Genomic DNA, 13,072 nt, shown 5'->3' on the forward strand with positions numbered 1-13,072 from the left:
CTGTATTCTTTTTCTTTTCTTTCTTTTTCTTTTTCTTTTTCTTTTTGCAAGAGAGAGATAGACAGACTGATAGAAAGGGAGAGAAATGAGAAGCATCAGCTCGTAGTTGTGGCACTTTTAGTTGTTCATTGATTGCTCTCATACATACCATGTCTGGGGGCTCCAATTGATCCAGTGACCCCTTGCTCAAGCCAGCAAATTTGGGCTCAAGCCAGCAACCTTAACAATCAGGCAATCCTGTGCTCAAGCCAGTGAGCCTGTGTTCAAGCTGGCAAGCATGTGCTCAAGCTCAGAAGCAATTTAATGGCGGGCGCACCAGGCATGCACCCTGGGCCCCAACTTCTGAAGGGTCCCCAAAACCCCAACTTTATACTTTTTTCTAATGTAAGGGGCCCAATGTTTTCTTCTGTGCCTGGGGCCTCAACCTACCATTATCTGCCTCTGCTCAAGCTGGTGACTTTGGGGTTTCAAACCCGGAACCTCAGCGTCCCAGGTCGATGCTCCATTCACTGACCTGGTCAGGCAAGTTGTACCATATTCTTAGGCTTACCCTACTTCTTCACTTTCTCTGTTACAGACGCTGCATTCAGATAGTACATAAGCTACTTTGCTACCAGAAGAAGTGTCGAGTACGCCTGCATTATACCTGGCGGGAACTCTGGTCAGGTAACTTTATCTTTTCCTATATCTTTTAAGAGCCCTTAGGCTGAGCACAAGATGAATTTTTAAAAATGTTTAGTTTGTTTAGGGTGCTTCTATTTTCATTATATTTTTGGTCATTTGAGAGGCTTGTTCTAATCCAGACCCGGATATGTCACATATCTGTTCCATACTTTTCTCGTTCCTTCTCCTCCTTGATTTTTTTTTCAGCTGTTAGAAACAATTAAATATTCTTTTAAAAAAAAATTTAATTTATTGATTTTGGAGAGAGAGAGAGAGAGAGAGAGAGAGAGAAACATTTATTTGTTCCACTTATGCATTCATTTCATTGGTTGATGCTTGTATGTGCCATGACCAGGGACTGATCCAGCAGCCTTGGCATATTGGGATGATGCTCTAAACTAAGCTGCCTGGCAAGGACCCGAATATTTCTTGAGTACAGCGCCACCTCCTTTGAATAAGAGAGGAGTCAGTGCAAACTTGGATTCTCTCTCAATTCCATTTGATAGCAGCATATGTACTATAGGGAAGCTTCTGTGTTTTTCTTCAAGATGAATAATCTCAGAAGGAATGTCATAATGAGAGGGGGTGCGAAGGGGGTGGTGAGAGGGGGAAATCCTCTTTTTTTGTGTTACATCTGGCATTATTACTGTTTACAGACAGTGTCAATTATACCACTCCCCCTGTGCCAGAGACAAAAACAGCAAATTACAGTCTTTGTATTCTTTTGGTAGCCCACTAAAGTCACTGCCACCCCTGCAGGCAGGAAATGGCTCTTCTCTAAGGGTACAATTAATACTGGCTTGCCACCCCTTTCTTTGGTGCAGTTTAATTGGAACTTAAGGAAAGCAGAGAACAGACATGTTCCCTGAGGCATTCACTTGCTGATAGGTCCTATAGTTTTCATGACCTGATGGTACAATAAAGTCTTCTCCAGATAATTACAGTGATGAATGGTTGTCCCAGGCTTGGGAGAGCTTCTCTATACTCTCCGCAGAGGGGAGGGTGTGTTACTGTTAGAGGCTTTTTAAGAAAAGGGCCAGTAATCCCGCCTCCTTCCATCAAATTCATCTCACTTGTTGTGACATATCTTTCCTCCCAACCCATTTTTGGCTTTCTAAATTTAGTCCTTCATAATGGTAAGTAGAGATCTTTAATTAATGGATTAGCAAGAACTTTGCAATTAATGCCTAGGGTGTTGAAGGGGAAGTAGGAGAATAGCACTAAGTGGCAATAGTGGTATTTTGGTATTTCAGACTGAGGGAATGTCAGGAGAGCTAAAGAGAGATCAAAAGCGATTGAAGTGACTACAGTTAGCAGAATTTCTTAGGTACGAACAATTCTTTTTAATATAAGGGACTACTGTGGTTGCCTAAATTATATTATTGTTAGGCTCTAAAAATTTAGGATTAGAGAGAAACAAAAGATGATAAAAATCTGTATGTTGGTATAGTTGTGGGACTGAAAACTAGTACAAATTATTTATGTATGTAACTGGGATGAAGTCACACATTGTAGTACTGAAGAATTGGTGGTAATAGTAGTTTGTGCTTGCTTTTGATTCTCTTCTGATTTTATTTAATTTTATTCTGTTGTCTTCTTTTCTTTTTTCTTTTTTCTTTTTTTTTTTGTATATTTCCGAAGCCAGAAACGGGGAGGCAGTCAGATAGACTCCCGCATACGCCCGACCGGGATCTACCCAGCACGCCCACCAGGGGGTGATGCTCTGCCCATCTGGGTGTCGCTTTGTTGCGACCAGAGCCACTCTAGCACCTGAGGTAGAGGCCACAGAACCATCCTCAGCGCCCGGGCCAATCTTGCTCCAGTGGAGCCTCAGCTGCGGGAGGGGAAGAGAGAGACAGAGAGGAGGGAGAGGGGGTGGGGTGGAGAAGCAGTTGGGCGCTTCTCCTGTGTGCCCTGGCCTGGAATCGAACCCGGGACTCCTGCACGCCAGGCCGACGCTCTACCACTGAGCCAACTGGCCAGGGCCTGTTGTCTTTCTTTTCTATCCTAGCTGTCCCATCTCTGGCCCCTGGGATTTCTCTAGCTTTTTTCCTATCTTCCTCATCGGTTGTCCTCTTCTTCACTGCCCCATTCTATTGCCTTTTCCACATTCTTTCTTCTGTTCATCTGGCTGTCTCTGCCCCGTTCTATTGCCTTTTCCACATTCCTTCTGCTGTTCAGCTGGCTGTCTCTCTGGGGCTCTGGGCTTCCCATTGCTCTCCTACTTCTACCTTGTATCCTTGTGCTATTGTTGTCATACTCTTTACTTTTACATAGGTTATAAACCCCACAATGCATTGTCATTTTTGTTTAAAGAGGCAATTATCTTTTAAAGAAATTAAAAAAGGTTTTTTATATTTATCTTTTCTGGCTCTTAACATTTCCCCATTCTGGCTAGGAAATTGTGGGGCAGGAGACCATTCTATGTTGGTCAGTTGAGTTTATGTCTTTGAGTATTTTCTGTGATATCAGTTGTTTTTAATTGTGTGCTATCTCAGAACTGATTGATTGGCATTCAGAGGCCCTTGATAGGTTGAGTGGAAGTATATGAATGTCATTAGTTAGGCCTGGATGATTGCTTGCTTCTAAGGCATAGGCATTTGTGCTAGAGCTTTCTGCCAAGTGAAGTTAGCTCCTTTTCCAATATAGGCTGGATGAACCCTGCTGGATCTTGGCTCTATGTGTCCATTTGTGGAGTATTATACGGTGAGCTATAGAGCAGCAGGTGTTAAGGCAAGCTACAAAGTATTACACTATACTAGAGCCCATAATAATGTGATATTATAGAGCCCATAATAATGTATAGTATGTATTGCAATCAGTGAATACAAATGTGGCTATAGTGGAACCACCTACTCGTTGGCTGGTGCCGCTCCTCCTATGATGGTATGCCTCTGTTTTCTCTCTTTCTTTGCCTTCTAGACTTGTGAATTTGAGAGAGGTATTGAAATTCATCTTGGCAAATATGCTTGCTTGTCTAGATGCTTCCCCATACATGTGCTGCAAACTTTAATTGAATTTTATTTATAAATAAGACTGGTAAGGCATATATGTTGTTAGCTTGGACACATATAAGTCCTTGGGTATCTAAGAAGCAGTCAGCTAGGGTCCAAATGCCTTTTGCCATCTGGAATGTGGGTGTTTAGTTTTTAAATTATTATTATTATTATTTATTCATTTTAGAGGAGAGAGAGAGGGAGAATGAGAGAGAAAAGGGAAGAGCAGGAAGCATCAACTCCCATATGTGCCTTGTCCAGGGAAGCCCAGGGTTTTGAACCGGCAACCTCAGCATTCCAGGTCATTGCTTTATCCACTGCGGCACCACAGGTCAGGTGAATGTGGGTATTTGGTATCACTGCACTTTGAATGGTGATTTTAATTTCTATACTGTTGACTATATTAGCTTTTTTTTTTTTTTTTTTTTTCTGAAGCTGGAAACAGGGAGAGACAGTCAGACAGACTCCCGCATGTGCCCGACTGGGATCCACCCGGCACGCCCACCAGGGGCGACGCTCTGCCCACCAGGGGGCGATGCTCTGCCCATCCTGGGCATCGCCATGTTGCGACCAGAGCCACTCTAGCGCCTGAGGCAGAGGCCACAGGGCCATCCCCAGCACCCGGGCCATCTTTGCTCCAATGGAGCCTTGGCTGCGGGAGGGGAAGAGAGAGACAGAGAAGAAGGCGTGGCGGAGGGGTGGAGAAGCAAATGGGCGCTTCTCCTGTGTGCCCTGGCCGGGAATCGAACCCGGGTCCTCCGCACGCTAGGCCGACGCTCTACCGCTGAGCCAACCGGCCAGGGCGACTATATTAGCTTTTTGTCATTGGGAAGGTAACGAAAGTTCCCCCTCTAAATTCTTTTTATTTTATTTTTTTTATTTTTTTATTTTTTCATTTTTCTGAAGCTGGAAACAGGGAGAGACAGTCAGACAGACTCCCGCATGCGCCCGACCCGGATCCACCCGGCACGCCCACCAGGGGCGACGCTCTGCCCACCAGGGGGCGATGCTCTGCCCATCCTGGGCGTCGCCATGTTGCAACCAGAGCCATTCTAGCGCCTGAGGCAGAGGCCACAGAGCCATCCCAGCGCCCGGGCCATCTTTGCTCCAATGGAGCCTTCGCTGCAGGAGGGGAAGAGAGAGACAGAGAGGAAAGCGCGGCGGAGGGGTGGAGAAGCAAATGGGCGCTTCTCCTGTGTGCCCTGGCCGGGAATCGAACCCGGGTCCTCTGCACACTAGGCCGACGCTCTACCGCTGTTGGCCAGGGCTAAATTCTTGTATGGAATTTCCAGGCTTTGTCTAATGGACAAGGAGAAGCCAGCTTTGTTAGTTGGTGGTTTAATCTAGCCTGATATGTTGGTTTTACAGATATAAGCCCTGACCTACTATCTGATGCCACTGTCTGTTTAATATGATGCCTGTCACCATTGGATCTGAGTATGTGGAGAAATATATTTAGACTAAGTTCAACTAGAATATGGAAAAGATTCTCTCATTGCCCTCTTTTCAGCAATCACTATATTTAACCAAGTTATGGAAAGTCCAGAAGCTCTTCTCTGACCTCTAGGCTACCCACATCTCCTATTCTGAGTAAAGGTTAGCTCTTAAAACTCCTGAGATCCTTGTAAAATAGTTCTGTACCTTTGAGAATATAATGAAAGATATAATCTTTAGTGTCCAGAAAAATGTCTATTTGCACATGTATTTTATAATTTCGGAGGTAATTTCATGGAGTTCGTAGACCTTCTGAGAGCCTCTCCATAATTCCATGTTAAGAATCCCCATTTTCCCTTCCTCCCTCTGTCTCTCTAAAATTCAATCAATAAATTAAAAAAAAAAATTAAGACCTGGCTGGATAGTTCGGTAGGTTGGAGCATTGTCCCGAAGTGCAGAGGTTGCAGGTTCGATCCCTGATGAGGGCACATAAGGAATAGCATGATGTTTCTGTCTCTCTCTCCCTGCTTCTCTTTCATAAATAAATAAAATAATAAATAGCATGATGTTTCTGTCTCTCTCTCCCTGCTTTTCTCATAAATAAATAAATAAATCCCTATCTTGCATGACCTGTGGTGGTGCAGTGAATAGAACATCGACCTGGGACACTGAGTCGCTGGTTCAAAACCCTGGGATTGCCTGGTCAAGACACAAACAACAAGCAGCAAGCAAGCGATGAACAACTAAAGTGAAACAACTAGAGTTGATACTTCTCACTCCTCCTCCTATCTCTCTTCTCTCTGTAAAATCAATAAAATAAAATCTTAAAAAGAAAAAAAGAGGCCCTGGCCGGTTGGCTCAGCGGTAGAGCGTCGGCCTGGCGTGCGGGGGACCCGGGTTCGATTCCCGGCCAGGGCACATAGGAGAAGCGCCCGTTTGCTTCTCCACCCCCACCCCTCCTTCCTCTCTGTCTCTCTCTTCCCCTCCCGCAGCAAGGCTCCATTGGAGCAAAGATGGCCCGGGCGCTGGGGATGGCTCCTTGGCCTCTGCCCCAGGCGCTAGAGTGGCTCTGGTCGCGGCAGAGCGACGCCCCGGAGGGGCAGAGCATCGCCCCCTGGTGGGCAGAGCTCGCCCCTGGTGGGCGTGCCGGGTGGATCCCGGTCGGGCGCATGCGGGAGTCTGTCTGACTGTCTCTCCCCGTTTCCAGCTTCAGAAAAAATAAAAAAAAAAAAAAAAAAAAAAAAAAATCCCTATCTTACTGTTAGATTCCATGGGCTCCCAATTAATTGTTTTCACAGAATATCTTAGTATCTGGTTAAATATTTTTTTCTGTATTTACTGATTGTACTACATTCCTTCTGAGAACTTTAGCTTAGCAATCAGTCTCTTCTCTTAACATCTTGAGGCTAAAGACCAGGTTGTTCACTATGTTTTATTTCCTGTGTCTTCCTATATATAGCACTTGGAATTTCTATTTTAGCTTATCACATTGTTTTACTATGTTTGCAATGTGTAGTGATTGCATTGTCTGTGCAATGATTTCTTTAAATATCTATCCTCTTAAAAAAGTTTCTGGAGGGCAGGGTGTATGTTTTAATCATTTTCATCCCTAGTACACTGCTTGGCTTATAATAGGGGCTCGGAAATCATTTGAAAGAATAAATATATGGATATGTAGAATTTCCATTAATGATGAGTCAACATTCTCTTAAAGTAGTGCAGTGTTGTGTTTGGGGTTTAAAACAACACCAACAATGATGATAATATAACCCAGTACAATGTATGTTGTCATGTTTCTACTGAGCTGACTCCATTACCTTTTTTTTAAATTGATTTTGCAAGAGATAGATAGGAACGGAGAGACAGAAAAGGAGGAGAGTGAGAAGCATCAACTTGTAGTTGCTTCACTTTAGGTCAGGGGTCCCCAAACTACAGCCCGTGGGCCACATGTGGCCCCCTGAGGCCATTTATCCGGCCCCCGCCGCACTTCTGGAAGGGGCATCTCTTTCATTGGTGGTCAGTGAGAGGAGCATAGTTCCCATTGAAATACTGGTCAGTTTGTTGACTTAAATTTACTTGTTCTTTATTTTAAATATTGTATTTGTTCCCATTTTGTTTTTTTACTTTAAGATATATGCAGTGTGTGTAGGGATTTGTTCATAGTTTTTTTTATAGTCTGGCCCTCCAATGGTCTGAGGGACAGTGAACTGGCCCCCTGTGTAAAAAGTTCAGGGAACCCTGCTTTAAGTGTTCATTGATTGCTTCTCCTATGTGCTTTAACCGGTGGGGGTATGTGGGGCTCAAGTCAAGTCAGCGATCTTGGGATCATTTCAATGATTCAACACTCAAGCCAGCGACCCCGATCTCAAGCTGGCACGCCCACACTCAAGCTGATGAACCCGTGTTCAAGCCATTGACCTTGGGATTTAGAACCTGGGACTCCAGTGTTTCAGGTCGATGCTTTATCCATGGTACCACCACCAGCCAGCCCAGCACCTTTTACTTTGAGTTACTGATGTGAAAGGGAGTGGTGGGTAATTTTTCTTTTCTTTTTCTCTTTCTTCCTTATCTACAGATACATAGATTGCTTTTAACCAAGTAAAAATGGAAACTGATGGTTTCTAATCCATTAACCAAGAAATGAACAGAGTGTTTAGAGAGAAGCATGTAGTTGCTGGAAAGGGAAATCTTTGAAGAGAGCTTCATGGAGTCAGCTTATTTTAATTTCACTTCAACAAAAAGGGCCATTGAGGAGGCAGCCTACATTTAAGTACTATAGGTTTCCATAGTCAATAAACATGGGTCCATATAAAGGCAGATTTATACGGGCGATTTATATTCGCCATTTATCTATGGATTACAGTCCTTCTTATCTTTTCACTCTGCTATGTTCCTGAGTGATAGTCATTTTTATCACCATTTGTTGGGGAAGGGAGTAGAGTTGGGGAAGGGTAAGTGACTTACTAAGGATTATGGAACAAGACACTAAACAATCATGATTAGAACTTGTAGTTCCTGACTCCTTTGCTCAGATGCAGATCACTAGGCAACATTTGCTTTCCTGCAGGAAGAAAGGCCCCAAAGCCCCCAAAACAATCTCTTCTGCTAAATAGCATTTGCAGCATTTACAGCTTTGTGAAATAGACAGAAATTGTACATTGCCTGACTTTTCAGGTTACGCACTGGGGAAGTGGAAAACCCAGAGAATCTCACAGCTGTCTGGATTCATCACTGGCAGAAGTCTATGACTTCATGATTTGGGTATACCTTGAGACTGGAAACCGAGAGCCTTTCATTGGAAGCTTGTTATACTCTCTAGGTGTTGTCATATGGGACTGAAAAAAAAATTTTTTTTTTCTCATTTTTCCAAAGCTGGAAACGGGGAGGCAGTCAGACAGACTCCCGCATGTGCCCCGACCAGGATCCACCCGGCATGCCCACCAGGGGGTGATGTTCTGCCCTTCTGGGGCGTCGCTCTGTTGCATCTAGAGCCATTCTAGCGCCTGAGGCAGAGGCCACAGAGCCATCCCCAGCATCCGGGCCATCTTTGCTCCAATGGAGCCTCTGCTGCAGGGGGGTGGGGGTGGGGGTGGGGGGTGGGGGGGGAGACAGAGAGGAAGGAGAGGGGGAGGGGTGTTCTCCTGTGTGCCCTGGCCGGGAATCGAACCTGGGACTCCTGCACTCCAGGCCGACGCTCCACCACCGAGCCAACCGGCCAGGGCCGGGACTGAAAATTTTGAAGAGAAAGAATGACCTGAGCCATAGATTTATCTGGCAGTTCCTGTATAGGTATAGCTTTGACTGTTTGGTAAACATTCCTGATTTTGGAAAACTATCCTTTGAATTTTTGTCTCTTTCTTTTAGTTTAGTGTCTTTTAAAAACTTTTTATATTGATATAATTATAGACTCACAATAAGTTGCAAAAATAGTACAGAGAGTTTTTGTGCCCTTCACCCAGCTTCCTCCAATAGTGACATGTTATATAACTCTACATTATTGCTTATTTTAAATTTGAAGAGGGTATTCAGGTGGGAAAGAACATAAGGGTAAACAGCTAGAGTAGATGGGAAATAGAATTTTGGCAGCTGCTATTGCATTGCCTTTTAAATTGTTCTTTCTCTTCCCCCCCCCAATTTTCTCTGATTTAGGGGACTTTGTTGTAAGACATATGCTAGGCTTGATATACGTAATTAAGACTGCTCTGGCTTCCATGTACAAAAAAATGGAGGCTTTTATCTTATGTGGATAATCAGTTCTCAAAGTTAGAGTATTCTAATACAGGCCATTAGAAGGTATTTTTCTGTTTCCATAATTTTGTTATGAAAGATTCTGTACGGCACTATAGAAAGCCCCAGGACTGGAAAACAATGCCAAGAATTTTTTTCTCCCTTCAAATCAATACATTTGGCTAAATCCAAAATTTATACTATTTTGAATCTTTCAATAATCTCCACAGAAACTTGGCAGAAGCAAAAGATAGGAATTTCTAACAGGTTTAGCCTGTTAGATGGAGAAAACGATTCCCACCTAAAGATCCCTAAAAGAGTGAGCAATTTCTGCTCTTTTCTCTATACATCAGCGGTAGTCAACCTGGTCCCTACCGCCCACTAGTGGGCGTTCCAACTTTCATGGTGGGCGGTAGCAGAGCAACCAAAGTATAAATAAAATGATAGATTTAACTATAGTAAGTTGTTTTATAAAGATTTATTCTGCCAAACTTAGTGAAAATCCAACATAAAGTACTTGGTAAGTAATTATTATTATATGCTTTAACTTGCTGTAACTCTGCTTTATAAATTTTATTAAGTAAAGTTACATCCCTACTTTATAAATCACCATTACTGTGGAACCAGTGGGCGGTTAGAAAATTTTACTACTAACAGAGATACAAAAGTGGGCGGTAGGTATAAAAAGGTTGACTACCCCTGCTCCTTTCCAGAGGTCCATTAGCATTTTGTTAACTTAAAGAGACAGAGGAAGGAATAGCTATGCTTTTCTTGCTGTGTCTATCATCATTCTAAAGGAACATATCATTTGGTTTCATTAGTATCTTCGTTCCCTGGCCGTGAGTGAGCAGGATAGGTCTGTCATTGGTTTTCATTCATTTTGGTAGAAAGTAAAGGTTTGGTATCTACATGAGACACATGGTTTCACTGATACTAGATTTCCTAAAGAGTGATTTGGCTCTCTCTCAATTGGGCAATGTTGAGAAAACTAAGCATGTACTTTAGGGCCCTAGAATTTTTTTTTTTTTACGGCAAGAGAGTCAGAGAGAGGGACAGATAGGGACAGACAGACAGGAAGGGAGAGAGATGAGAAGCATCAATTCTTCATTGCAGCACCTTAGTTAGTTGTTCATTGATTGCTTTCTCATATGTGCCTTGACCAGGGGACTACAGCAGAGCAAGGGACCCTTTGCTCAAGCCAGCAACCATGGGGTCAAGTCTAGGATCCCATGCTCAAGCTGGATGAGCCTGCGCTCAAGCCAGTGACCTTGAGGTTTCAAACCTGGGTCCTCTGTGTCCCAGTCTGATGCTCTATACACTGCGCCACCGCCTGGTCAGGCAAGGCAGTGGCTTCTGAGCATGCTTAGAGGCAGTTATACGGGAATGAGGTATATGGGATCCTGCATTTCCTAAAGTCTTAAGATCTATATGGGAACTTTTGCATGAAAGTTCATTTTCATTATAAGAAGGGTGGGTGGTAACTGTGAGGATTGCAGTGTTCCAAGTAAATGGCAAATTGGAGATAGTTGAGAACTGAATTTTCTCTTTTCACAGATACACTTCAACAACAAGGAAAATGATAAGACAGAACCTAACTTCCATTTTAAGAAAACAATTGTTCTTTTCTCCATTTTATCTAGAGGCATATAAAGCCTTTAGGATATGTAGCCTGTTGATATAATTACTTTTTTTTTATTGTGGTAAAACACACATAACATAAAATTTACCATTTTAGCCATTTTTTTAAAATATACAGTTCAGCGGTATTAAATATGTTCACATTGTTATGCAGCCATCACCACCATCTTTACCCATAATTTCCTTTATTTGTAAAACTAACACTATGTACCGATTAAACAATAACTCTCCATTCCCTTCTTCCCCAGACCTGGCAAGCACCAGTCTACTTTCTAAGTACCCCATGTAAGTGGAATCATCCAGTATTTGTCTTTTTGTGAGGCTTATTTCACTTAATATAATATCGTCAAGGTTCAAGAAGTCAGATTCTGCCCCTTCCTCAGAGTTTGCTGTTTTGTTGTTATTTTGATTGTTGTAGGCTGTCAGTGTTGAGGATCAGCTTGAGCAAACTTGTCTTCTTAGGTCTCTTCTGAGCCTTTTCCTGGGTGTGCACAGTCATGTTCTAATTTTCCCTGTATGTGCACTTGTTTTTGTCTTGGTCTTTTTTTTTTTTTTTTAAGTGAGAGCAGGAGAGGCAGAGACCGATTCCTGCATGTGCCCCGACCGGGATCCACCCGGCAAGCCCACTAGGGGCAATGCTCTGCTCTTATGGGGCCCTTGTTCAGTTGCAACTGGAGCCATTTTTTTAGCACCTGAGGCAGAGGCCATGGAGCCATCCTCAGCACCTGGGGCCAACTCACTCCAATGGAGCCCTGGCTGTAGGAAGGGAGGAGAAGAAAGAGGGGGCAGGAGAGAAGCGAGAGGAGGAGGGGTAGAGAAGCAGATGGGCTCTTCTCCTGTGTGTCCTGACCAGTAATTGAACACAGGACATCCACACGCCGGGCCAACCCTCTACCACTGAGCCAACCGGCCAGGGCTTGAATGTCTTAGTCTTCAATGTCTAGTTTTCTAAAGGGGAAAAGTGAAAAATTAAGGCAGAGGAAATGGGGATATTTGCCTTTTAAATCTCCTGGAAGTCACTTATCTGGAGGGGGAAGGGCTTCATTACTGTGGGAGGCACAACAACAGTGGCTGCCCATCTCTTTGTAGCCCTGGGATCAGAAGCAGCAGTCAGCCATCAGAACACATGTCCCCAGTATTGGGGGGACAGGGTCATTTTTGCCCACCCTAGCTTCCACAAGCTGTATGCGGACTGTTCCAGGAACAGGTGCATGGTACAGGCCATACAGCTGAAGGCGAGAGATGGGTAGTTGCTACTGTGCTAAGAGCTGAAATAGACTGAAATTAACCAAAATATGCCATCCAAGTCTTGTGGAAGCTTCAAATCTTCATCAGGGTCCAGAGTTCCAAAATAGTTCATCAGACAGGTTCTGCCAGTGTAGTTATTATCTAGATGGAGAGAGAGAGAGTACTGATGCTTCCTACTCTGACATCTTCCCAGAATCCTTCTGCCAGATGTACTGACTTACGTGCAGTCTTCACCTGGAGGGGTTCATTGCTTGCAACCAAAGCCATTTTGTTTTCTGGTTTGATTCATTGGCTTTTGTTCAGTGAAGTGCTTGGGTTTGCAGCCAGATGTCTGTATTCTGAGAAGCCATTTAGTGTATTTTTAAATTCTACTGGTAGGTGCTAGTTTTCAAATCCTTCCTTCCTGTGCCACTTTGCTGACTGACAGTGAGCCCACTGCTTGCTGGCAATGTCTCTGGGTAATTGGTAATTTTGTCCAGAGATGCTAGAATTGGCTAGAGTTTATAGTGCCTCTGGGGTTTTGGAGGCATTGGTTTGTTACATCAGTGCTATTTCTAGTCTGTCCTTTGAGTTCCTCTACCTTTCCTAAGCAACTGAGATGCTAATATTTCTCTTATCAGTCACTATGAAATTATTTATCCATTTCCCCTAATGAGTGGGTTTTGGGATATGTGGTGTCTCATCCTAGCTCCATGCCAGGCCACAAAACAGGGCCTGGCAGTTTTCTCTTTGCTTTGTAGCTCTTTCTCTTCATAGCGTGTAAAAGCTGTCCAAACAGACAGCTCTCTCTGGCCTGATTCTTCTGAGGCATTTATTTGTGCTCTGCTAGGAGGCTTTCTGTCTACTTCCTGTTTTTAATCTTATTT

At 43.7% G+C, this 13,072-nt stretch overlaps 1 protein-coding gene across 4 annotated transcripts in view; it reads left to right on the forward strand.

Moving 5' to 3' along the window:
• Positions 1 to 13,072, forward strand: part of ARMH3 (armadillo like helical domain containing 3) — a 304,301-nt gene that overhangs the window by 164,613 nt on the left and 126,616 nt on the right. For all 4 annotated transcript variants that reach the window (XM_066355941.1, XM_066355939.1, XM_066355938.1 and 1 more), the window contains one exon: positions 578 to 666. In XM_066355941.1, coding sequence (XP_066212038.1) covers positions 578 to 666 — 89 coding nt within the window. The remainder of the gene's footprint in view (positions 1 to 577; positions 667 to 13,072) is intronic.

Source organism: Saccopteryx leptura, chromosome 13, assembly GCF_036850995.1.
Source record: "Saccopteryx leptura isolate mSacLep1 chromosome 13, mSacLep1_pri_phased_curated, whole genome shotgun sequence".
In the NCBI taxonomy this organism is placed as follows: Eukaryota; Metazoa; Chordata; class Mammalia; order Chiroptera; family Emballonuridae; genus Saccopteryx; species Saccopteryx leptura.